The sequence below is a fragment of the Hemiscyllium ocellatum genome, chromosome 3, assembly GCF_020745735.1.
Source record: "Hemiscyllium ocellatum isolate sHemOce1 chromosome 3, sHemOce1.pat.X.cur, whole genome shotgun sequence".
In the NCBI taxonomy this organism is placed as follows: Eukaryota; Metazoa; Chordata; class Chondrichthyes; order Orectolobiformes; family Hemiscylliidae; genus Hemiscyllium; species Hemiscyllium ocellatum.
The window spans coordinates 59023830-59048987 of NC_083403.1; the positions used below are offsets into that span (position 1 = coordinate 59023830).

The 25158-nt window shown below is 41.9% G+C and overlaps 1 protein-coding gene across 1 annotated transcript in view; it reads right to left on the reverse strand.

The window, feature by feature from the left end:
• The window catches only part of ufl1 (UFM1-specific ligase 1), a 57772-nt gene extending 33707 nt beyond the window's left edge, over window positions 1-24065 (reverse strand). The window contains exons 1-6 of the mRNA XM_060820925.1: window positions 23927-24065; window positions 18342-18487; window positions 17290-17318; window positions 15601-15698; window positions 5954-6068; window positions 4045-4175 (exon numbers count right to left, since the gene is read on the reverse strand). Coding sequence (XP_060676908.1) covers window positions 4045-4175; window positions 5954-6068; window positions 15601-15698; window positions 17290-17318; window positions 18342-18487; window positions 23927-24003 — 596 coding nt within the window. The 5' untranslated portion in view covers window positions 24004-24065. The remainder of the gene's footprint in view (window positions 1-4044; window positions 4176-5953; window positions 6069-15600; window positions 15699-17289; window positions 17319-18341; window positions 18488-23926) is intronic.
• Between the last annotated feature and the right edge of the window lie 1093 nt (window positions 24066-25158).

Genomic DNA, 25158 nt, shown 5'->3' on the forward strand with positions numbered 1-25158 from the left:
AGGCAAGTTACAAAAGAGAAAAATAAAATCATTTTCCTTCAAATGATTGACGTAAACATTACAAACATTCCATTTTTTTTGTGGCTAATGGCATACAAAGCATGTGCTTGCATCTGTTCCCTAGCTAGAATTTCCCAGACCAGGTTGCTAGCTTGTGTCTAGAGGCTGTAGACAATCTACATCACGCATGGTTGATTGAAAGATCCTCAAAACCTCTCCAAATCTTCTGCTCCTTACCTTACAAATGTGCCATGTAGTTAATAATCACACTTCTAAGGGAAAATGTTGCTGCCTATCTTCACTCCTCAAAACTTTGTATCTCTCAGTCAGGTCCTCCTTATCATTCTCTTCTCAAAGGAAAACATCCCCTGTCTATACACCTGACATCCTGTTGAGTCTCCTTTGTAACATCACGAGTCCAGTCACATCCTATGATGTAGTGACAAGGATTGTATTGTCATCTAGCTGTGAGATAAACAACATTACATACAGCTCCATAATAACCTCCTTATACTCAAGGCCTTGATTAATAAAGGTGAGGCCTTTCCTCAGCAAAGGCTGTCCTCCACTCCAACCCCAAAGTCAGGGGATGTCCACCCACAGCCTCCAACCTCATGGTCAGGGAACCTCACACCACCCGATTCTATCTTCCACCCAAGATTCACAAACCTGACTGCCCCGGTTGATCCATTGTCTTAGCCTGCTCCTGCCCCACTGAACTTATCTCTGCATACCTAGACACAGTCCTGTCCCTTTAGTCCAGAAGCTCGCCTCCTATGCTCGGGACACCATCCACGCCCTTCACCTCCACCACGATTTTTGTTTCCCCGGCCCCCATACGCCTTATCTTCACTATGGACATCCAGTCCTAGTACATATCTATCTGCCATGACGAAAGCCCCAATCCCCCCATTTCTTCCTCTCACACTGTCCCAACTAGTAACCTTCCACTGACACCCTCACTCAACTGGTTGAACTGGTCCTCACCCTCAACAACTTCTTCCAATCCTCCCAGTCCCTCCAAACCTAAGGGATAGCCGTGGGCACCCACATGGGCCCCAGCTACGCCTGCCTCTTCATCGGGTACATGGAACAATCATCTGCAGCTACACTAGCATCATTCCCCACCTTTTCCTCAAGTACATCGATGACTGTACCAAAAGTACGTCGTGCTCCCACAAGGAGTTCGAACAATTCATCAACTTTACCAACATCTTCTACCCTGACCTCGAGTTCACCTGGACCATCTCAGACATTTCCCATCCCTTCCTGGACCTCTCCATCTCCATTTCTGGTGACCGACTGAACACTGACATCCACTACAAACCCACCTGCTACCACACTGCCTCCTGTAAAAATGCTATCTCTTATTCCCAATTCCTCTGCCTCCACTGCATCTGCTCCAAGGAGGACCGATTCCACCAAAGAACATAGTAGGTGGCCTCCTTCTTCAAAGACCGCAATTTCCCCTCCCACATGGTTGACAATGTCCTCCAGCGCATCTCCTCCACTTCTCACACCTCCATCCTTGAACCCCACCCCTCTAACCGCAGCAAGGACTGAACCCCCCCAGTCCTCACTTTCTACTGCACCAACCTCTGGATACAACCCATCATCCTCCGCCATTAGCACCACCTACAAACCCCATCACCAGAGATATAGCTCCCTCCCCATCTGCATTTCAGAGAGACTATTCCCTCTGTGACTCCCTTGTCAGGTCCACACTCCACCCCACCACCCCCACCCATCCACCCTCCCCCCCCCGACACCTTCCCCTGCCATCGCAGGAAGTGCAAAACTTGTGCCAACACCTACCTCCTCTCCTTTGTCCAATGCCCCAAAGGATCCTTCCATATCTGACAGAAACCTACCTGTACCTCCACAAAGGTCATCTACTGTACCGGTTGCCCCCAATGTAGTCTCCTCTACATTGGGGAGTCATCACACCAACTTGTAGATCGTTTCAGAGAACATCTTTGGGAGACCCGCACCAACCAAACCACTGCCCTGTAGCTGAACACTTTAACCACCCCCCACGATCACTCTGCCAAGGACATACTGGTCTGTCGCCAAACCCTAACCATCCGACCTCTGGAGGAAGAATGCCTCATCTTCCACATTGGAACCCTCCAACCACACGAGATCAATGTGGATTTCACTACTTTCCCCATTCCCCCCCACCTTATCCCAGTCCGAAACTCTCAACTCAGCACTGTCCTCTTGTACGGTCCTACCCGTCCCTCTTCCTTTCCATCTATCTGCTCCACCTCCACCCCTGCGCCCGACTTATCATTTTCACCCCCACCTTCATCTTTCTGTCGCATTCCCATTCTACCTTCCCCCCCGCAGCCTCATCCCGCTTCCATTTATCTTTCAGCCCCCTTGGCTCTCAAGCCACTTTCCTGATGAAGGGCTTATGCCCGAAACATCGACTCTCCTGCTCCTTGGATGCTGCTCAACTGGCTGTGCATTTCCAGCACCACACTCTCCCACCTCGACTGATAAAGGCAAATAACCAATGGGCTTTCCTTACCACCTTATCTACCTGCTCTGCTGGTTTTAAGGATCTAAGCACATAAATATAAAGGTACCTCTAGTCCTCTGCATTTCCTAGGGTGCTATTATTCAATGTGCACTCTTTTATCTTGTTAGTCCTCCCAAAAAATAACCAACTCTCACTTTTCATGATTAAGTTCCATTTGATACACACAACTAGCCTGTCCTTACGGTTCTATAGGTGGTGAAGGCACTTATTCTCACTATTTACCACGCCACCAATTTTCCTATAACTGTTCAAACCTCCTACATTCATGTTTACATCCTTAATGTACACAACAAGCGACTGGGTACCAGCACCAAGCCTTCCATGGGATGCCACTGGAAATAAGCTTTCAGTGTCAAAGCACCCTTTGACCATCATTCTCTGCCTTCTGTTACTAAGCTAATTTTGGATCAAAATTTACCAAATTGCCCAGGATTCCATATGGTCTTAGCTTCTTAACCAGTTTACCATGCAAGACCTTGTCAACACCCTTACTGAAGTCCATACTGATTACATCAACTGCACTACCCCTATTCTACACACGTCACCTGCTTGAAAAAGTCAATCAAGTTTATTAGACAGGATGGCCCCTGGCAAGGCCATGTTAACTATTTTTGATCAATATATGCCTTTCCAAGTGGAGATTAATTATGCCCTTTATTGTTTTCTCAGTAGTTTCACCAACACAGATGTTAGACTCACGAGCCTGTGCTTTCCTTGTTAATCCTTACCACTCTTCTTGAATAATAGTACCATGTTCACTGTCCGCCAGTACAACAGCATCACTCCTGTTATCAGAAAATAATTTCAAATCCTATCAGAACCCCTTCAATCTCCTCCCTTGTCTCCTACAGCAGCTTGATATACATTTTATCTGAATCTAGGGTATAAATCACTTTCACATCTTCTAGTTGTTCAAGTATTTCAGAGCTTCTCTATCTCTGTACCTATATTATCCTTTTCTATAGTGAATACAGATGCAAAGTACTAATTGGTGCAAAGATGTTAAAGAAATCATTAAAATTCAAACTGATAGCTTAAAAAGGCTGAAAAGACGAAACTATTCTTTGTTCCTTGCAGATAGGGCATTCCTTTTTGAACTACGTCACCAGAGCAATAGAAGTAGCAATGGGGGTTCTCTCCAACACACAATCATTACAAAATAATCGTGACATTATACCTTTCCCAATTTCACTGACACCTTAGAACTCATCCTGTACTGACAGCTGACAATTTAAAATGACCGATATAAAATTGGTAGTCATCTACTTAAGAGACATTTTCAGGACAATAATTGTTCATTTCTGGTACTTACATTACAAGGAAGTGCTAGGTTAGATCGCATTAATATAAAATGATCCATGCCTAATAATTAGAATAAGCACATCTCACTTTTATTACTTTCTCCTGTTATAGCCTTGCTGCAAGGTTTAACCTGAACAGTAATTGATTAACTTCTTATCTGAATTGAATGAAGAGGAGATTATAATAATGAGCCATACCTGGTTATTGCACTGAAGAGTCCACGAATCCGTGCTTTATGCTGAGCAACAAAAGCATCAGTAAAGATGATTCCTCGATCAAAGGTATCCATCTGTCCATTTATAATTCTGCCTAGGCGCACTGATAATGCCTTTAAATTTAGATAGAAAAATACCAATATACAAATACTAAACATAGACAGAGACAATCTCTCATATTTCATAGCTGCAGAACTTCTCAAAAATAACTGTTGAATGCATTTCAGAAAGTGAGAGATTTAGGTATTACTGGACCATAACTTTGCTATGCATCAAGTCAAAGATCTTTTTTAAAAACAAGGTCAGGAATATGATAATACGAACAGCAGTTTGTTGCCTTCCGAAAGTCTAACTGCAGATTAAGTTCTATTACTTTTAAGGTAACATGGCTGATATCTCCAGTGCTGTTTGCCACTGATTGCTCTGCTTGAATTTGAGATTCTGTCTCTCTTCCCTCTCTCAGCTCCAGTATCATCAGCCAGTTTGCTCTTGCACCTAATTTCACTTATGACTTATAAGCTTACTTGCTGGCTTCCTTTCTCCATCTGATTTGTTCTGGCTATTAAAGTCTGGACTTATTTCCCTTTGTACTAGGCCTGTGTGGATGTGCACTGCACATGGTCCATCAGGTACCTTTCAAAGGGAAGGAATATTAAGTTCTTTTGATGCTTTGAAATGGCTGGAAAATTCCCTTTTAGAACAGGACGGTCCATAGAGAGTCAGAAGTGTGTGTTATGCAGGAACAGAATGACCTTTGAGAGGAAATTACAGGCAGATCCAGCAGCAACTGGCAAAAAGCTGCAATAGAACATTTTCTTTTGGGGTGGCAGACACTAATAGTCAATAACAAGCTACGTTTGCCAGGTAGAGTCTTTTAAAAATTAGTTTTTGAGATGGGAGTGTTGTGCCAAAACCAGCAGTCAGTAAGAGATGGATGTTCAGAAGATGGCAGTAAACCTGCTGAGATGCTAAAGACCGAGACAGGGGTGTGAGCATTGTATAAGTGGTGCTTTTGGATACTGTAAATAGTGTGTTTTAGGATTCGACTGAAAAGCTGTTGTTTTTCCTTTCCAATTTATAAAGAAGCATTTTAGGTTAAATGGGATTATACTTTTACTCTGTGTTTTAAAATATTCAAATTTATAAGTAGATAGTTTCGCTAATTATATTTTATCTTTGTTTCTATTGCTGAAGCAAAATCTGCAGAATTATGTTCTTACATTTTAGTTAGAGACCACTTTATTAAAATCAAGACAAAATAAACATGTGGCAAGTAGATTCAATCTGGGGGAATGCGACTTGTCCAGTACTGACATCAGCTAGGATTGATCACACGGGTCAGACAGGTTGCTGATTTTTGCCATCACTATAATTGCAAATTCTGCAAAAGCATATTACATAGATGCAAAAGGAAAAAAAATGCCCTGCCTGGATTTGAAGATAATTTGGGATCAGGTAGCCCAGAGAACCTTGAAAACATTCACCTCATAAACAATTACATATCAGACTTCACCTGGTTAGTCATAACAGCCACAGATTTTTTGGAATTTTCAGATTTAAAGATCAATAATTACTCTAACTGGCCTGAAGCTGCATCAACTTAGGGCTATTTAGTGTGCTTAAAGGAACAGACATGATAAAGCTTGTTCTCCACCCAATGGCAGAATAAATTATTTTACAACTTATTAAAACAACTGTTCCTGTTGGAACACTCCTTTTATAATTGGCTACTCAAAACCAATATAACTAATGTAGTCTTGGTTTTATTACTTCGAAAACCTGCGGAATTTTAAAACAAATCACTAGAAAATGTCAGAGCTTGACGCAGTTCCTTATTACTATACATCAGCTGCCTCAAATAACTTAACTGCAATGGAAACTATCTACTCACCTCTGTTAAAAAGTCAGCTGGAAGGTCATACAATTTACATAGCTCTGCTATAGTCACCTGCCCAGCTTCTTGTAGTCGGTCATTTACCTCTTCAGCCATCTGATCCAGGTAGGTTCTGATTAAGTGAAACCGAAATTACCCCGTCTTTATATCTCAATCTATTTATTTTAAATAATCATTTGACAGCAGATAAACAGAACTTGAAACAAACACAGATTTCTCGAACTGTTAAGAATATATACCAAAGCCATCCTGTGAATTTAAAATGTTCAAAAGAATAACAGATGAGAAATCGAAACTTCTCTTCTTGCACACATCGAGACTAACACTTAAGAAGCAGGCTTGAAAAGAGGATATAAATTTATACATGAGATGATGCTGATTGGGTGGGCCAGCATTGGTATGGAAGTCCAGCAAATAGTTGGTGTTACATAGCTGATATGTGCTAAAGACTGACAGATTGTATCAGTCAACATACCCTTTTGGTTGCTTGCAACAGACTATGCACTGGGCACATCAAACCAACTTGCACTTGCAAGCCTCAGAACCATAGGTCCACCATTTCATGTAATTCTGCTATTAGACATAAATATCAAATAATATGGCTTGTGCTAAGAACTATGCTGGGAATCAATTTAAGCTTATCAACCAGGCTTGGGTGTAATACATTTACCAGTAGCCACATGTATTAATGTGCAGGACCCTGTTAGCGAGTTTTGAGAAGATGTGTAGCTCAGGCTGAGGTTCTGGATGTAGGTTTGCTCGCTGAGCTGGAAGTTTTGTTTTCAGATGTTTTATCACCATACTAGGTAACAGCTTCAGCGAGCCTCCGAATAAAGCACTGATGGTGTAGCCCGCTTTCTATTTACATGCATCAGTTTCCTTGGGTTGGTGATGCCATTTCCTGTGGTGACATAATTTCCTATGATGTCATTTCCTGTTATTTTTCTCAGGGATGGTAAACGGAATCCAAGTCAATGTGTTTGTTGATAGAGTTTCAGTTGAAATGTCATGCTTCTAGGTCTCGTGCTGTCTCTGTTTGGCTTGTCCTAGGATAGATGTGTTATCCCAGTCAAAGTGGTGTTGTTCCTCATCCGTACATGTCATTTTGTGGCTAGTTGATGTTCATGTATCCCGATGGCTAGTTTTCTGCCCGTTGTCCAATGTAGTGTTTGTTACAGTTCTTGCAAGGTATTTTGTAGATGTAGACAAGAGGAATTTGTACACGTATTGTAATTTTACCACTGGGTGAAAAAAAAGTTGTGAATACTGCCTGCTCCACCCCATGGGAACATTGTGACCAATTAGAATCAATCTACCTGATTGAAGGACAATGATTTACTGTTCACATACTATCTCCATGCCAAACATGGCCCAATAATCATCATCCTTTTTGCATGCTCTACAACTGATATCTCCTTTTCCAAGTCTGCTTCTTGCATCAGAGTTGCAACAAATGCAGCACAAGACGTTTTGACCTTCAGTTTTCCTCAAAGCTGTTTGTTCACAATGTTTAAGTTAAGTTATTAAAGTCGAACAGTGAAGAGAAAATCTGTTGAGGTTATGTTTGCTTTTAATGTTGATAAGCAAGTGATAGTGAACTGCTTCACACCTTACCCAAATTGCACTCTCACTAAAGTAAATAATGGAAAGACTGAAGCCATTTTCTTTGACCCAGCCAGCAAAGTCTTTGATGCAGTCTCAATTCTCATGCTCCATCACAATCTCTGGTTAAATTAGAAGCTGGGCCTACTTTGACTCCATCCTCTCTCCATTGGTCCAATCTACATTTGTGATTCCTCTGACACCCTCCATCACACTGACAATTTCCAGTTCCCTGGTCCTAACTGTCTCCTGTTCACCATGGACGCCCAATCCCTCTATACCACCATTCCCCACCAGAACGGTCCAACCTTCCTCCTCTGCACAGCACCTTCCTGTGTAACCACAGAAGGTATAACACCTGCCCCTTCACCACCTACCTGCTCACCATCCAAGGGCCTAAACAGTCTTTTCCAGATAAAGCAGCATTTCAATCTTGTGTATTGTATTCACTGCACCCATTGTTGCTTACTCCACACTGGAAAAACAAAATGCAGACTGGGTGGTGATTTTGCAGAATACCTCCAGTTTGTGCACAAGCATGACCCTGACCTTCTGGTAGCTGGACATCTTAACACAACATGCTCGTGCCCATGTGTCTGTCCTCAGCATGCTGCTGTGTTCCAGTGAACCACAGCGCAAAATGGAGGTACAACATCTCATTTTCAGATTGGGCATTTCACAGCCTTCTGGACTTAATATTGAGTTAGACATCTTCAAATTGCGAACCAACTCCCATTTTATCTCTTTCTATTAGCTTTACTTGTTACATTGTTTCCCCTCTCCCCCATCCAGTGGAACTGTCTATTCTTTCCAATCTGGCAGTTAGACACACCATTGTTCTGCCACACTCACATCCCAATCACTTAATCTGAACTATCAACATATTTTCTCCATTAGCACTCTACACTTCACCGCCCCACTCCCAAACTATACCATAAATGCTGTCCCCTCCACACTTCACTTTAGCTCTGATGAACAGTCATCAGTGAGAGTCTCCAGTGAAACGTTGGTGGCATGTCCCACTCTCTATTATAGATCTTGGTTTCTTAAGGTGGGTGACGTCATTTCCAGTTCTTTTTTTCAAGGGAAGGTTGATAGGATCTAAATTGATGTGTTTATTGATGGAGTTCTGGTTAGAATGCCATATCTTTAAGTGCATGTCTTTGTTTTGCCTGTCCTAGGATGCATGTGTTGTCCCAGACAAAGTGGTGTCCTCCTTTGTCTGTATGTATAGAAATTGGCAATAGTGGGTTGTTTCTTTTGGTGGGTAAAAACAATGACTGCAGATGCTGGAAACCAGATTCTGGAGTAGAGTGTTGCGGGAAAAGCACAGCAGTTCAGGCAGCATCCGAGGAGCAGGAAAATCGATGTGTTGGGCAAAATCGATGTTTTGGAATACAGGCAGAATGCCTGAATGGTGGAGAGATAAATGAGAGGAGGGTGTAAGTGGGCAGAAAGTAGCAGAGTACAATAGGTGAATGGGGGAGGGGATGAAGGTGATAGGTCAGGGTGGAGTGGATAGGTGAAAAAGATTTAGGCAGGTAGGACAAGTCATGGGGGACAGTGCTGAGCTGGAAGTTTGGAACTGGGGTGAGGTGCGGGAAGGGGAAATGAGGAAATTGGTGAAGTCCACATTGATGCCCTGGGTTGAAGTGTTCCAAGGTGGAAGATGAGGCGTTCTTCCTCTAGGCGTCGGGTGGTGAGGGAGTGGCAAAGGAGGCCCAGGACCTCCAGGTCCTTGCTGAGTGGGAGGTGGAGTTGAAATGTTGGGCCACAGGGCGGTGTGGTTGATTGGTGCAGGTGTCCCAGAGATGTTCCCTAAAGCACTCTACTAGGAGGCGTCCAGTCTCCCCAACGTTGAGGAGAGCGCTTCGGGAGCAACGGATACAATAAATGATATTGGTGGATGTGCAGGTAAAACTTTGATGGATGTGGAAGGCTCCTTTAGGGCCTTGGATGGAGGTGAGGGAGGAAGTGTGGGTGTAGGTTTTACAATTCCTGTGGTGGCAGGGGAAGGTGACAGGATGGGAGGGTGGGTTGTTGGGGGGCGTAGACCTGACCAGGTAATCATGGAGGGAAGGGTCTTTGTGGAAGGTGGAAAATGGTGGGGAGGGAAATATATCCCTGGTGGTGGAGTCTGTTTGGAGGTGGCAGAAATGTCGGCGGATGATTTGGTTTATGCAAAGGTTGGTAGGGTGGAAGGTGAGCACCAGGGGGTTCTGTCCTTGTTACAGTTGGTGGGGTGGGGTCTGAGGGTGGAAGTGCGGGATATGGACGAGATGCATTGGAGGGCATCTTTAACCATGTGGGAAGGGAAATTGCGGTCTCTAAAGGAGGCCATCTGGTGTGGATGGATGTGGAAGGCAACCACACCGCCCTGTGGCCCAACATTTCAACTCCACCTTCCACTCAGCCGAGGACATGGAGGTGCTGGGCCTCCTTCACAGCCGCTCTCTCACCACCTGACGCCTAGAGGAAGAACGCCTCATCTTCCGCCTCGGAACACTTCAATCCCAGGGCATCAATGTAAACTTCACCAGTTTCCTCATTTCCCCTTCCCCCACCTCACTCCAGTTCCAAACTTCCAGCTCAACACCCTCCCCATGACCTGTCCTACTGGCATTTCTTGTTTTCCCCCTATCCACTCCACCCTTCCCCCTGACCTATCACCTTCATCCCCACCCCCACTCACCTATTGTACTCTATATTACTTTCTCCCCACCCCCACCCTCCTCTTATTTATCTCTCCACCCTTCAGGCACTCTGCCTGTATTCCCAAAATATCCATTTTCCTGCTCCTCGGATGCTGCCTGAACTGCTGTGCTTTTTCAGCATCACTCTACTCCGTGTCTTTTGGTGCCCAGATGATGTTCATGTATCCTGCTAGTTTGTCCGATGTAGTGTTTTTTTTATACAGTTCTTGCATGGTATCTTGTAAATGAGGTTAGTTTGCTGGTAGTATCTAATAGATCCTTTCGGCTCATTAGTTGCTGTTTAAGTGTTGGTAGTTTGTGGGCTACCATGAAGCCAAGGAGTCTGGAAATCATTTCTGATATGTCTTTAATGTAAGGTAATGTGGCTATAGTTTTTGGTCGCGTTGTCTGCTTGTTTGGGTTTGTTTCTGTTTATTGGGTATCCGTTTCTCATGATAACATTGTATAGATAATTTTCTTCTGCTTTTGTAGTTCCTGGGTGCTGCAGTGTGATGTACCTCATTGAAATAATGTCTTGAAGCAGCTCAGTTTGTGGGAGTTGGAATGACTGCTTCTGAAGTTAAGTATTTGGTCTGTGGATCTAAGGATCCACTAGATACTACCAGCAAAACTAACGGTATTTACAAGATACCACACAAGAACTGTAAAAAAACACTTACAAGGAAGGACAACACACACATCCTAGGACACACACTTAGAAGCACAGCATTCTAATCAGAACTGCATCAATAAACACATGAATTTAGATCCTATCTACATTCCCTTGAAAAAAGAACCGGAAATGACATCACCCACCTTAAGAAACCAAGACCTATAAACAGAGAGGCTTGACCGGAGACACTCATTGACGATGTTACCTAGTATGGTGACAAAACATAGACTCAAAGAGTCATAGAGATGTACAGCATGGAAACAGATCCTTTGGTCCAACCCGTCCATGCCTACCAGATATCACAACCCAATCTAGTCCCACCTGCCAGCACCCGGCCCATACCCCTCCAAACCCTTTCTATTCATATACCCATCCAAATGCCTCTTAAATGTTGCAATTGTACCAGCCTCCACAACTTCCTCTGCCAGCTTATTCCATACACGTACCACCCTCTGTGTGAAAAAGTTGCCCCTTAGGTCTCTTTTATATCTTTCCCCTCTCACTCTAAACTTATGCCCTCTAGTTCTGGACTCGCCGATCCCAGGGAAAAGACTTTGTCTATTTATCCTATCCAAGCACCTTTTGATTTTCTAAACCTCTATAAGGACACCGACGCTCCAGGGAAAACGGCACCAGCCTATTCAGCCTCTCCCTGTAGCTCAAATCCTCCAACCCTGGCAACATCCTTGTCAATCTTTTCTGAACCCTTTCAAGTCTCACAACATCTTTCCGATAGGAAGGAGACCAGAATTGCATGCAATATTCCAACAGTGGCCTAACCAATGTCCTGTACAGCCGAAACATGATCTCCCAACTCCTGTACTCAATACTCTGACCAATAAACGAAAGCATACCAAACGACGCCTTCACTATCTTATCTACCTGCGACTCCACTTTCAAGGAGCTATGAACCTGCACTCCAAGGTCTCTTTGTTCAGCAACACTCCCTAGGACCTTACCATTAAGTGTATAAGTCCTGCTAAGATTTGCTTTTCCAAAATGCAGCACCTCGCATTTGTCTGAATTAAACTCCATCTGCCATTTCTCAGCCCATTGGCCGATCTTGGCTCAGATCCTATTGTAATCTGTGGTAACCCTCTTCGCTGTCCACTACACATCCAATTTTGGTGTAGTCTGCAAACTTACTGTACTTCTTATGCTCGCATCCAAATCATTTATGTAAATGGCAAAAAGTAGAGGACCCGGCACTTATCCTTGTGGCACTCCACTGGTCACAGGCCTCCAGTCTGAAAAACAACCCTCCACCACCACCCTCTGTCTTCTACCTTTGAGCCAGTTCTGTATCCAAATGGCTAGTTCTCCCTGTATTTCATGAGATCTAACCTTGCTAATCAGTCTCCCATGGGGAACCTTGTTGAAAGTTTTACTGAAGTTCATATAGATCACATCTACTGCTCTGCCCTCATCAATCTTCTTTGTTACTTCTTCAAAAAACTCAATCAAGTTTGTGAGACATGATTTCCCACGCACAAAGCCATGTTGACTATCCCTAAGCAGTCCTTGCCTTTCCAAATACATGTACATCCTGTCCCTCAGGATTCCCTCCAACATCTCGCCCACCCCTGAGTCAAGCTCACCGGTCTATAGTTCCCTGGCTTGTCTTTACCACCCTTCTTAAACAGTGGAACCACGTTAGCCAACCTCCAGTCTTCTGGCACCTCACCGGTGACTATCGATGATACAAATATCTCAGCGAGACACCCAGCAATCACTTCTCTAGTTTCCCACAGATTTCTCAGGTACACTAGATCAGGTCCTGGGGATTTATCCACCTTTAACCATTTCAAGACATCCAGCACTTCCTCCTCTGTAATCTGGACATTTTGCAAGATGTCACCATCTATTTCCTTATAGTCTATATTTTCCATATCCTTTTCCACAGTAAATACTGATGCAAAATATTCATTTAGTAATTCCCCAATTTTCTGTGGCTCCACACAAAGGCAGCCTTGCTGATCTTTGAGGCGCCCTATTCTCTCCATAGTTACTCTTTTATACTTAATATATTTGTAAAAACCCTTTGGATTCTCCTTCATTCTATTTGCCAAAGCTATCTCATGTCCGTGTTTTGCCCTCCTCATTTCCCTCTTTAGTATACTCCTACTTTCTTTGTACTCTAAGGATTCACTCGATCTATCTGTCTATACCTGACATATGCTTCCTTCTTTTGCTTAATCAAACCCTCAATTTCTTTCGTCATCCAGCATTCCCTATACCTACCAGCCTTCCCTTTCACCCTAACAGGAATATACTTTCTCTGGATTCTTGTTAACTCATTTCTGACGGCTTCCCATTTTCCAGCCGTCCCTTTACCTGCGAACATCTGCCCCCAATCACATGCCCTGCCTTATTTCCCAAGAGTAGGTCAAGTTTTACACCTTCTCTAGTAGGTACATCCACATACTGAATCAGAAAATTGTCTTGTATGCACTTAAGAAATTCCTCTCCATTTAAACCTTTAACACTATGGCAGTCCCAGTCGATGTTTGGAAAGTTAAAATCCGTACCATAACTACCTTATCATTCTTACAGATAGCTGAGATCTCCTTACAAGTTTGTTTTTCAATTTCCCTCTGACTATTAGGGGTCTATAATACAATCCAAATAAGGTGATTATCCCTTTCTTATTTCTCAGTTCCACCGAAATGACTTCCCTGGATGTATTTCTGGGAAAATCCTCCCTCAGCACAGCTGTAATGTTATCCCTTATCAAAAATGCCACTCCCCCTCCTCTCTCGCGTCCCTTTCTATCCTGGAACATTAAGCTGCCAGTCCTGACCATCCCTGAGCCATGTTTCTGTAATTGCTATGATATCCCAGTCCCATGTTCCTAAACATGCCCCGAGTTCATCGGCCTTCCCTGTTAGGCCCCTTGCATTGAAATAAATGCAGTTTAATTGAGTAGTCCTACCTTGTCCCTGCCTGCCCTGACTGTATGACTCATTTCTGTTCTCAACTGTACCAGTCTCAGATTGATCTCTTTCCTCATAACTCCCTGTGTCCCACCCCCACTTTACTTGTTTAAATCCGCCAAAGCAGTTCTAGCAAATTTCCCTGCCAGTATATTTGTCCTCTTCCAATTTAGGTGCGATCCGTCCTTCTTGTACCACTGAAAATAAACCTTACATACTTATGCTACTGTCAGCTCCAGTCAACTACTCCAATGTTTCCTGGCTCAGCAACCCAACTGCCACCTCCTGTAAATCTTTAGCTGATCCAAAATTGCATAGTTCTTGTCTATTTGCATTGTAAGTCCAAATTGCTCATCACGTTGTTTACTGGTAAATATGGGTTCCATTGCCCAACTGCACAAATTTAAAATTTGAATCCTTCCATTTAAAATCCCTGATGGCCTTGACACCTCTGCAATCTCTCTTAACACATCAAGTACCATGCACCCCCAAACTTTGCATTCTATCTCTGGCTCTTTATGCCTCATTCTCTATTTGCCCTTTCTTGTGGTTTCAGTGTCCTGGAGCCCACCTACTGGAATTACCTCTCTGAGTCTATCTTGCCACTTCGTATTCTTATGGATATTCAATACCTACATGAGCAGGGGTGACAAAACATTTCATCAACACTTTCTCCATTATTGGCCCAGCATACATGCGTTTTCTTTTTGTTTCACTGTTCGAGTCTTTAGACATGTCATTCTCCTGTTATTACAGCAAACCTTTCCTTAGTTGTCATCTATGGGACCAAGTGTGTTCTGGATGATTAAGTACTTCTGTTGCACATTATCAATGTAAAAACACAAATCAAGTAATAGAAACATAATACAAGGTTATATACATCACTGTTATAGTTTATTTAATCATAAATCATTAAAATAATAACTTTATAAAAACTTACCAACAGATAGCCTTGTCACTTACACCTTCAACTGACTACTATGAAATTGTGATGTTTGAGATAATACAGCAAATGTCCGGTATTCAGGTATACAATTTTTGCTGGTTTATCAAGAGTGTCGGTTTATTAGGTGCCGGTTAAAACAAAGTGCATGTTGTAAATGTGCATTGTTCACAGTAATTGAGTTTGAGCATGTGAGGGGGATTAACATTGGGAGAGATGAGCTACCTCTGTTGAAAAAAATGAAACTATGAGAATAGTTTCATTAAGATAGATTGTGGAGGACAGACATTGATAGAAAATGCAGTGTTAAACAGTAATGAAAGCGATAGTGAATGTAAGAAGGCATAACAACATGATTGCAGGTAGGCGGAATGTGAATCATGAATGTTCAGCATGTTGAACATGTCAGAATCTAATGTATAGCCCTTAGGAGAGAGAAGTATACAGTGAGAACAGAGGTATTGCAAGGCTTCAGAAGAGAAAGTTGGCAATGGAACAAGAGAGGCAATTCAGAAGCTTGAAAAAGAATGACATTGAGAGGATAAGGATGATAGGTTGGGTGACAAATAAATTTGAAGATGAATTGGAAGGGAACATAAAGGAGACAGTGTGCAATATGGAGACGGTTGACTAGGAGATGGGTACACAAAGATTAACAATTGAAGGTCTAAGTTACAGATGAAATAAGCATAACTTACTATGATTCTTCACTTTCATTATTGCTACTTCACAAACATCCTTTGGTTGTTTCAGGAAAAAAGCTGGTTAAAAATAGTTTACCAGAGATTATCAATACTTACTCATCAATCAGCTGGCCCAAGACAAATTGGATGTTGCTGTCTGATTTTGCAATGTCACTTGCTTTGCTTTCAATGTGTGTTAGATCCACATTAAGAATCTAAAAAATTTAATAGATTTAGATTGTACAAATTAGTGAAGAACAACAAATACTTGGGGATAAATACACCTTTTGAATGTAAGAGATGTTTATATCTATTTGTACATGTAACATTATAACGTGTCTGTATGGGTTTCCTGCGGGTGCCCGGTTTCCTCCCACAATCCAAAGATGTGGGGGTCAGGTGAATTGGCCATGTTAAATTACACATAGTGTTAGGTGCATTAGTCAGGAGTAAATGTAGGGTAGGGGAATAGATCTGTGTGGGTTACTCTTCGAAGGGTCGGTGTGGACTTGTTGGGCTGAAGCCTGTTTCCATACTGTAGGAAATCTAATCGAATCTAATAAAAACAACACAATCCAAATGGTGACAGATTGCAGAACAATGTGGGTGGTCTGGTGCATGAACCACAAAAAGGGTATTTAACAGATACAGCAATTAATTATAAAGTCAACAGAATGCTATAATTTGTGAGGGGAATTCAATACAGTAGGAGATTATACTTCAGTTATATAGGACTTTAATATGATCATGTCTGGAATACTGTGTTCAGAATTGGTCACCTTACTGAAAAAAGGATGTACATGCATTGAAAGCAATTCAGAGAAGGTTAACTTGACTAAATACCTGGAATGGATGGGTTGTCTTATGAGGAATTGTTGTTTAGGTTAGACTTGTATGCACTGAAGTTAAGAACAGTAAGATGTGACTTAATTGAAACATACAGAATTCTGAGGCTCCTGGCCGGATGTATGTGGAGAGGGTGTTTCTTATAGTGGGAGAATCTAGATCCAGCGTCAGTGGTTTAAAAAAATCAGTGGTTGCCTATTTAAAACGAAAATGAGAAGAAATGTTTACTCATAAGAGGGTTTTTCAAACTCTTTTCCTGAAAAGGCAGTTGTAGCAACAACAGTTTTATCTGATGTGGCACTAATCATGTTATATCCTGTAACCCAAGATACTAGCTGGTTTTGAGGAATCAACAAACTTTTACAACAAACTCATCTGCGCAGACGTTAAATTCTTCAGTCACACAAGTGTCTGGGCTGATATTAAAGCTATTAATTTAAAACAGAGGGACATGCTTCCAGTGCAATGTCATGCTTCAAGTAATCCCTAGATAAAGTGGACTAGGAAACCTTGATACACTCAGCTCATATACTTTAACGTAGTGGTTATGTCACGACAATGTCTTTTAAAAATATACTGACCATGAGACATAAACATATTTAAAGGTTTTTGTTATGTTAACTCAGAAGTGGATAAAGTCTTTGTGAGCAAGGGTGTAAAAGGTTATCATGGATATATAGAATTATATATATGGAAATCAGACCAGCCATGATCTTATTTAACAGCACAGCGGGCTTGAGGGATGTACAACCTACTCCTGAGTCTTTGCTTGCATGTTCATATTATGCTTCAGGAAAGCTCCGTTTACTTTTAGCCAAGCAATCCAAAGTATTTCTCTAAGTATTGTAGGTAACATGCAACCATTGTATTTTTAATGTTTTACAAGTGTCTGTAATCTTGATATATGGAATATGCAACTTTTCCTCTGTCGACCTAAAATTTAATATTAAACGTACTTACATGCTGCAGATCCACGATATTTATCCTACCTAAAAAATAAAGGAAATGCTTATATTGGGTGTTGATAATTGTTGATAACAAATAACAAGGTTACCCATGATTCATTGTTTCATAAAATAAAATGTTACCCAAATAAAACTTCTGAAATCTGCCCTACAGCTTTTTATCCTACCATAAATCTTGAGAAAAAATAATAAAGCATTAACTGCTAGAATCCAGCAGATAATATTCCAGATTTAAAATAATCATTAGCTCAGGCTACTCTATTGAAAATGGTTCAATTACGGGGCAAACAGTATTGGTGCTCCTTGAGTAATTAAAATGTTGTGCATCAAGAGCAAGTGGAATCCAAATTGAACTGCGAACTCTGGACTAAAGTATTAAGCTAGAACAAAGGCTTTGAGAAAGCTTCCTTTTAAAGACACTAAAATGTGGAAGTGACAGTTCAATGATCATATCTAATACAGTTACTGTGAAATATATTACTTTGAATCAGAAATTATAATTACACATATAAAAATGACATTGTGAAATAGATGCACAATATACTGGAAATTCCTTATTACTCTAAATATTATGAGCCAACGAATTACTATAAGGCAAGATGGGACACTTTTTAGCATTGAACAGACTTTATAATATTCCTTTCAGAATACCAAATACATATACAACTAGAGAAAAATGTGTCTTTTTCAGGTACAATTCCTTTTAAATAGAGTGACTGCAGTGATTTCAATAGAACAGTGCCTATGAAATGCATCTAATAATATAGATACACTCATGAATAGTCAGCAAATTAGATATGTACTTTCAGATTCTTGGATTCAGATTTGTTGTATTGAGGCCCAACAAGCTCAAGGCTGAAAATACCATTCATTGTCAAAACAGAACTGCAAAAATAGTTACTACACTTATCCACACTTTATTTCTGAACGATACCCACCACTACTACCCAACAGTGATTTTCACATTTAACATGATATTGATCTTATATTAGCTCTCTACGATTCAGCTAATTATTTATCAATTTATCTGCAATTTGAAAAACTCACCTCCATTAACGTAAAGCTCATCCCGTATCTCTCTGGCAATTTGAGCAGGAGTGATATACTCCTTACCATCCAGTGTATGTACCACATCCAGCTGTTTCTCTGCTATCAATTTTGCGACAATTTCAACACAGTTTCGTTCAGATAACCTGCAGAAATTAAATAAAATTTGATGTTTAAGAATATGGGTAAGCCAAGTATTTCAGAGGGTGGAAATGGGTACCGCAGATGCTGGGGATTAGAGTGGTGCTGGAAAAGTACAGGCAGTATCAGAGGAGTAGGAAAATCAATGTTTCGGGCAAAAGTCCTTCATCAGGTATTTCAGAGACTAACAATGTAGTCTAGTGTCTAAGAAAATGTTCATAAAACAGAAATCAGCAAATACCACAATAAAGCCTTGAAGTAAGCAAGATTGCACACTACTTCCATAATTTAGCATATTCTTAAAGACATGCATCGGTAGTAACATCAGTCCTATAAAATGACATGAGACTTAATAAAGTTTGGCTACCATTTCAGAAGACTGTAGGAATTTTCCTCCACAACTACACACCCAAACAGAGGTGCAACGTGAATGGAAATCATTTATGAGGCTTAGAAGCATGTGGAATTTTGCCGATAAGTCTAACTACAGCAGAACTACAGTTTGCACAACTTATCCTAATTTTTTTGTGTCCATTGACCAAATGTTTCACTTGCATGGATTTCTGCCCAGAAAACTGGTCATGCCCTCAATTCTCTAATGTGAACATACTGCAATTGTGGCTCTTCAGGCATAGGCAAAGGAGATCAGACTTTTAGGAGCAACATTAAAGTAATTCTTCAAATGATTCAACTGAACATTTGAAATTTTAAAAATTCATTACAAGATCAGTCTCTGATCCCTGTTCCTTTGAATGGATTTTTGAGAGAGTCTCATGATTAAATGTTGAACAGTTTCCCCAACTCTAGATCCTGAAATATGTTAACAGTTGAGATATCCTCAAGAGCAGATGATTTTCATCCAAGGGTGTTAAAGTAAGCAGATTAGAACACTGCAGATGCCTGAACTACAATCTTGTAAAATTTACTCCATTTGAGACCCATTCCTTCAGATTGGAAACTGAACATGGCACTCTAATACTTCAGAAAATGATAAAGTAAACCACAGAACAATAAGTTAGTTAGCTAAACATTCACTGTCATGAACTTACTCAAGTTTTTGATTCAATATTATGTGTCTGTACGTCATGAAAACTTTCAGCCATAAAGAAAGCACCACCATGTATTTATAAAGGGCAGGTTACACCTGATGAACCGATTCAATTTTTGAAGAGAAGACTGAAGTAGTGAGGAAGGATACATCATTGGATGTTATTTACGTAAGATTCCAGAAAGCACTGAATAAAATCCTTTATAAGAGAGAGTTAGAAATCACACAACACCAGGTTATATTTCAACAGGTTTATTTGGAAGCACTAGCTTTCAGAGCACTGTTCCTTCATCGGGTAGCTGAATTGAGAAGGAACTTCTTACCCAGAGAGTTGTAAATCTATGGAATTCCTTGCCCAGTGAAGTAGTTGACGCTACTTCAGTAAATGTCTTTAAATCTAAGACAGATTTTTTTTGAACAATAAAGGAAATAAGGGATACTGTGAAAGTGAGGGTAAGTGGAGGTGAGTCCACGAAAAGATCAGCCATGATTTTATTGACTGGCAGAGCAGGCTTGAAGGGCCAAATGGTCCCCTCCTAGAGCTCCCAGTTCTTATGTTCTTATAACATTTGAACATGGGCCCCTTGACATAGAGGTATAGGCACTACCACTGCACCACAACTGCTTCTAGGCTTTCTTTGGTATGTCCAACCACCTTTAACTACTTCATCAATGACCTTTCCTCAATCATAAGGATACAGCACTGATCACAGTATAGGAGTTGGGAGGTCATGCTTCAATGGTACAGGACATTGGTTAGGCCACTTTTGGAATATCATGTGCAATTCTGATCTTCCTGATAAGGAAGGATATTGTGAAACTTGGAAGGGTTCAGAAAAGATTTCCAAGCATGTTGCCAGGGCTGGAGGGTTTGAGCTATAAGGAGAGGCTGAATAGGCTGGGACGGTTTTCCTTGGAGTATCAGAAACTGAGGGGTGACCTTATAGAAGTTTATACAATCATGAGGGGCATGGATATGGTAAATACACATGGTCATTTCACTAGGGTAGGGGAGTCCAGAACTAGAGGGCATAGGTTTAGAATGAGAAGGAAACAAACTTCAAAGGGACCCAAGGGTCAACTTTTCACTCAGACGGTAGTGGGAGTATGGAATGAGCTGCCAGGGGAAGTGGTGAAGGCTGGTACAATTATAACATTTAAAATGCATCTGGATGGGTATATTAATAGGAAGGGTTTAGAGGGATATAGGCCATGGGCAAATGAGACTAGGTTAATTTAGCATATCTGGTCAGCATGGATGAGTTGGACTGAAGGGTCTGATTCCGTGTTGTTCATCTCCATGACTCTAAGTTGCTCAGCATCATTCACAACTCAGCTACTACAGCAGACCAAATGAAGCAAGACTCTGGGCAATATCCTGTCTTGGGCTAACAAGTGGCAATTAACTGTGTGGCACAAATGTTCAAGGCACTGAATCCTCAGCTATCAACATCCTGCGCCTACACGGACCAGAAACTGAACTGAACCAAACCGAACAACCTATATAAATATTATGCTGACAAGATCAGATCAGAGGCTAGGAATCCAGCGGTTAGTAACTCACATCTTATAGTCTGCGTGAAATAGTACTACATCCACAAACATTCGCTCTCTTTACCACCAATACTCAGTAGTATCAGTATATATCAACTACAAGATGCAATGCAAGAACTCTTCAAGCCTCCCTAGACAGCAGTATCCAAACTCATAAGTACTACCATCTGGAAAGACAGGGCAAAAGATGCATGGGAACGCCACCACCTGCAAGTGCCCCTCCAAGCTGCTCACCGTCCTGAGTTTGAAATATATCACTATTTCATTGTTGTTTGATTAATATCATAAAACTAGTTCCCTAATAGCATGGTGGGTGTACAATAAATGCCCTGTTCAGGTTCAAGAAAGCAGCAAACTAGTACCTTCTCAAGGGAACTTGGGGATTGGCAATCATTGCCGGCCCAGTCAGCGAAGCCCACATTCTCAAATGTAGAGAAAAACTAAAGGCAATTTATTGAAAGTGGCTGAGGGGCAACATACAGACAGCACAGATAATGAGCAGGAGGTCAGATTAGCAGGACATGTCTAATGATGTCCCACATGTTGTCATCTTGACTATATTATATACTAATTACTTAGGTGACAAGATATAAAGCTATATATTGAATTTTGCCAATAGTACAAAGCTAAACAGGACTGTAAATTGTATAAAACAAAGCTTAAAATTATAGCATGACATAAAGGGACCCGAATAGAAGCTGGTTGAAGCTGTATTTTATCTGTGCAAAAGTCTGGTTAGATGACACCTAGGTGACACATCTTGGGATGGACACATTTGGCTTTGGATGGATTACAATGTCGATTTACCAGAATGATATCTTGACTCCAAGGGTTAACTTATGAAGACAAATTATGTAAACGAGGATCATATACCATGGAAATTTGAAGGTCAAGGAGAGATTTGATCATAACTTAAGGCTTCTTAAGAACTGACTGTTTTTAATGAACAATTTCTAGTAATATATATAGAATTAAGGAATATAGTCGCAAATGTTTGAAACTAACCTTTTAAGATTCCAGTTAGTGAATATTTCCGCATTCTTTTGTAAATGGCTGGTGGTACTAACTATTAAGTTCTATATCTGAAATTAGCAGATTTTTGTTAACTAAAGTTATTGTATGACATGAGATTAAAAAACATGTTAAAGATAAAAGAATGTCTTTGTTCATCTTGTATATGAATTATGGTTAAAGGAGTTGAAACATAACTTATTACAACTTAAAAAAAGTACGGTGTGAGTCACTGCTTTCCTTCGTTTAACCTGATTTACTTTCATTTTAAGTTTTGATGGAGTCTATGAGATCAGAAAGAGACTTGTGCATAATTTGATATTTACAAAAATGGGCTGAAAATGTGTTGCTGGAAAAGTGCAACAGGTCAGGCAGCATCCAAGGAACAGGAAATTAGACGTTTCGGGCATAAGCCCTTCATCTGCAGACCTCACTTTCTCCTCCCATTTACAAAAATGGTACCAGCAACATGAATATTTTTGAATCTGACTTTTGAATCTGAGGGGCAGCACAGTGGCTAGCACTGCTGCCTCACAGCGCCAGAGACCCAGGTTCAATACCTGACTCAGGCGACTGACTGTGTAGAGTTTGCACGTTCTCCCCGTGTCTGCGTGTGGTTCCTCTGGGTGCTCCGGTTTCCTCCCACAATTCAAAGATGTGCAGGCCAGGTGAATTGGCTATGCTAAATTGCCCGTAGTGTTAGGTAAGGGGTAAATGTAGGGGTATGGGTGGGTTGTGCTTTGGCGGGTCGGTGTGGACTTGTTGGGCTGAAGGGCCTGTTTCCACACTGTAAGTAATCTAATCTTCTCAATTTCATCTATGGATGAAATTCTACATCACAGGTCTAACATACTGAATTTGATTTCCTTTATAATTTAGATTAGGACATAAACTTTGGGAGCTGGATTAAAAATTGCAAATTTAATGAGGTTGACACCAATTAGTCTCACCCTTTCTACCGTTCATCAGCTTGAACTGAAACTTTGCTGCCTATAACCTTAATCACACTAATCTGTCAATTCTGTGCTAACGGTCCTAGACTGGTTACTGGATCAGCAACATTTTGATTGCAAGTCACTCCATGACTTCACTGCTTCCTACCTCTCCAATCTTCATTAACTTCACAATTCACTAAACTATCTGTGCCTCAATGGCTCATGCACATCTCGACTTTTATTTTTATTACCTTCAGCTGTTGGGACGCTAACAGGTGAAAATCTGCACCTCAACTGTTCCTTTCGTGCATTGCATAAAACCTATTTGACCAGTTATCTGTTCAGATTTTGTTTTCACATTTTCGTGTCATACTTTCTGCTGTAACATACTTGTGAAATTCCACAGCGTCTTTTGAAATGTCAAAGACTTTATGAACACGAATTGCTATTACGTATCCAAGGAATCTGAGTTACCCCAGCTGACATATGGTACGACATAAACTCCAAATTAATTTATGCCGCTCCAACATTCACATTTTTGCCTTATTCTGCAGGGTTTGAGACAACAGTTACAATTTAAGACACCGCTGTCACTTCCATTAAGGCAGTTTAGGCTGACTGAGAGTTTGGAGGTTGTGTTGGACTTTCCACACCGGTCAATGAACCTCAAACAAACTGAGATGAGGGGGACAGCGCGATACCTTTCAGGCCCTGCGTTATAACCAATAAACCAGACAAAAGTTCAGTGAGACAGTCTCCCAACTGGTGACAGGGAGAGGCCTTCAGGTAAAGGGGAACTGTGTTCAGGGGCCTGCGGTTACTGGGGGAAGGGGAGTCAGTGACAGAGAGGGACCTGTGCTGCTGTAAGAGAGCAGCGGCCCGGGGCACAACGGTACCTCTGCACGGTGCTCGCGAACTGCGCCCTCTGGAAATCAGCTGCCAGCCGCCGGATCTCGTCCCAGTCCGCAGCCATGGCTCAGGCCGCCACCGGCACGCCGCGCGCGCTCCCAACCACCGCGTCACCACTGCCGCCGCGCGCGCGCTCCCAACCACCGCGTCACCACTGCCGCAGCGCGCGCGCGCGCGCTCCCAACAACCGCCTCACCACTGCCGCCGCGCGCGCGCGCTCCCAACAACCGCCTCACCACCCCCGCCGCGCGCGCTCCCAACAACCGCGTCACCACCCCCGCCGCGCGCGCTCCCAACAACCGCGTCACCACCCCCGCCGCGCGCGCTCCCGGTCTGTGAGGTTCGGTTTCAGGCAGCGCGCCTCCGCCTCAGCGACACGTCATCACGGTGTTTCCGCGGCCCTGATTGGTTCAACCACGAGTTCCAAAGGCGGAGCAATTTGGGGTAACTGATGGGGGGGGGGGGGGGGGAATCTGATGGGGATGGGTAATTGACAGATGGAATTGGGGGTTAATTGGCGGACACTGGGGCTAATTGACAAGAGGACTGGAAGTGGGACTGGGAGTATTTGACTGGTGGGACGAGGAGTAACTGACAGGTAGGACTGGGAGCAACTGGCAGATGGGACAGAGGATATTTGACAGGGGACTGGGGTAATTGGCTGGTGGGACTGGTGGAGGTAATTGATGGGGGGCTGGGGTAATTGATTGCCGATAATTTAGAAGATTAATCCTTCATGGAAACAGATACTTCATTCAAGTTGTTCATGCTGACCTGACATCCCAATCTGACCTTGTCCCCAGACCCTAATTGTTATCTTTGATTTCTCTTTGTGAACGCTACCAAACCTGATGAGCTTTGTTAGCAACTTCCATTTCTTTTGTAAGTGATTAATTCTGTCTCATCTTCTCTTGTATATGAATTTTTTACCCAGATTTTGCTGTGATGTATGATGGTTTGTGAGATTTGATTTGTAGAGATTAAGCCAGGTTTCAACTAGGTCTATTCTCAATGCAATTCTTTTGGATTTCATGTGAATCCTTTTGGAGAGATGAAGTATGGGTGGTAAGCTGCCTTTTTGTATTTTGAAAAATAGGCATGCTTGTGTGTAATGAGTCCACAAACATACTTTAAAACGTTCTTTCATTTGATGTGTACAAGAGTGGCTGAGACAGCAGATTGGTCTGTCCCTAAATTCTCTGGATAAAGTGATGGTTAG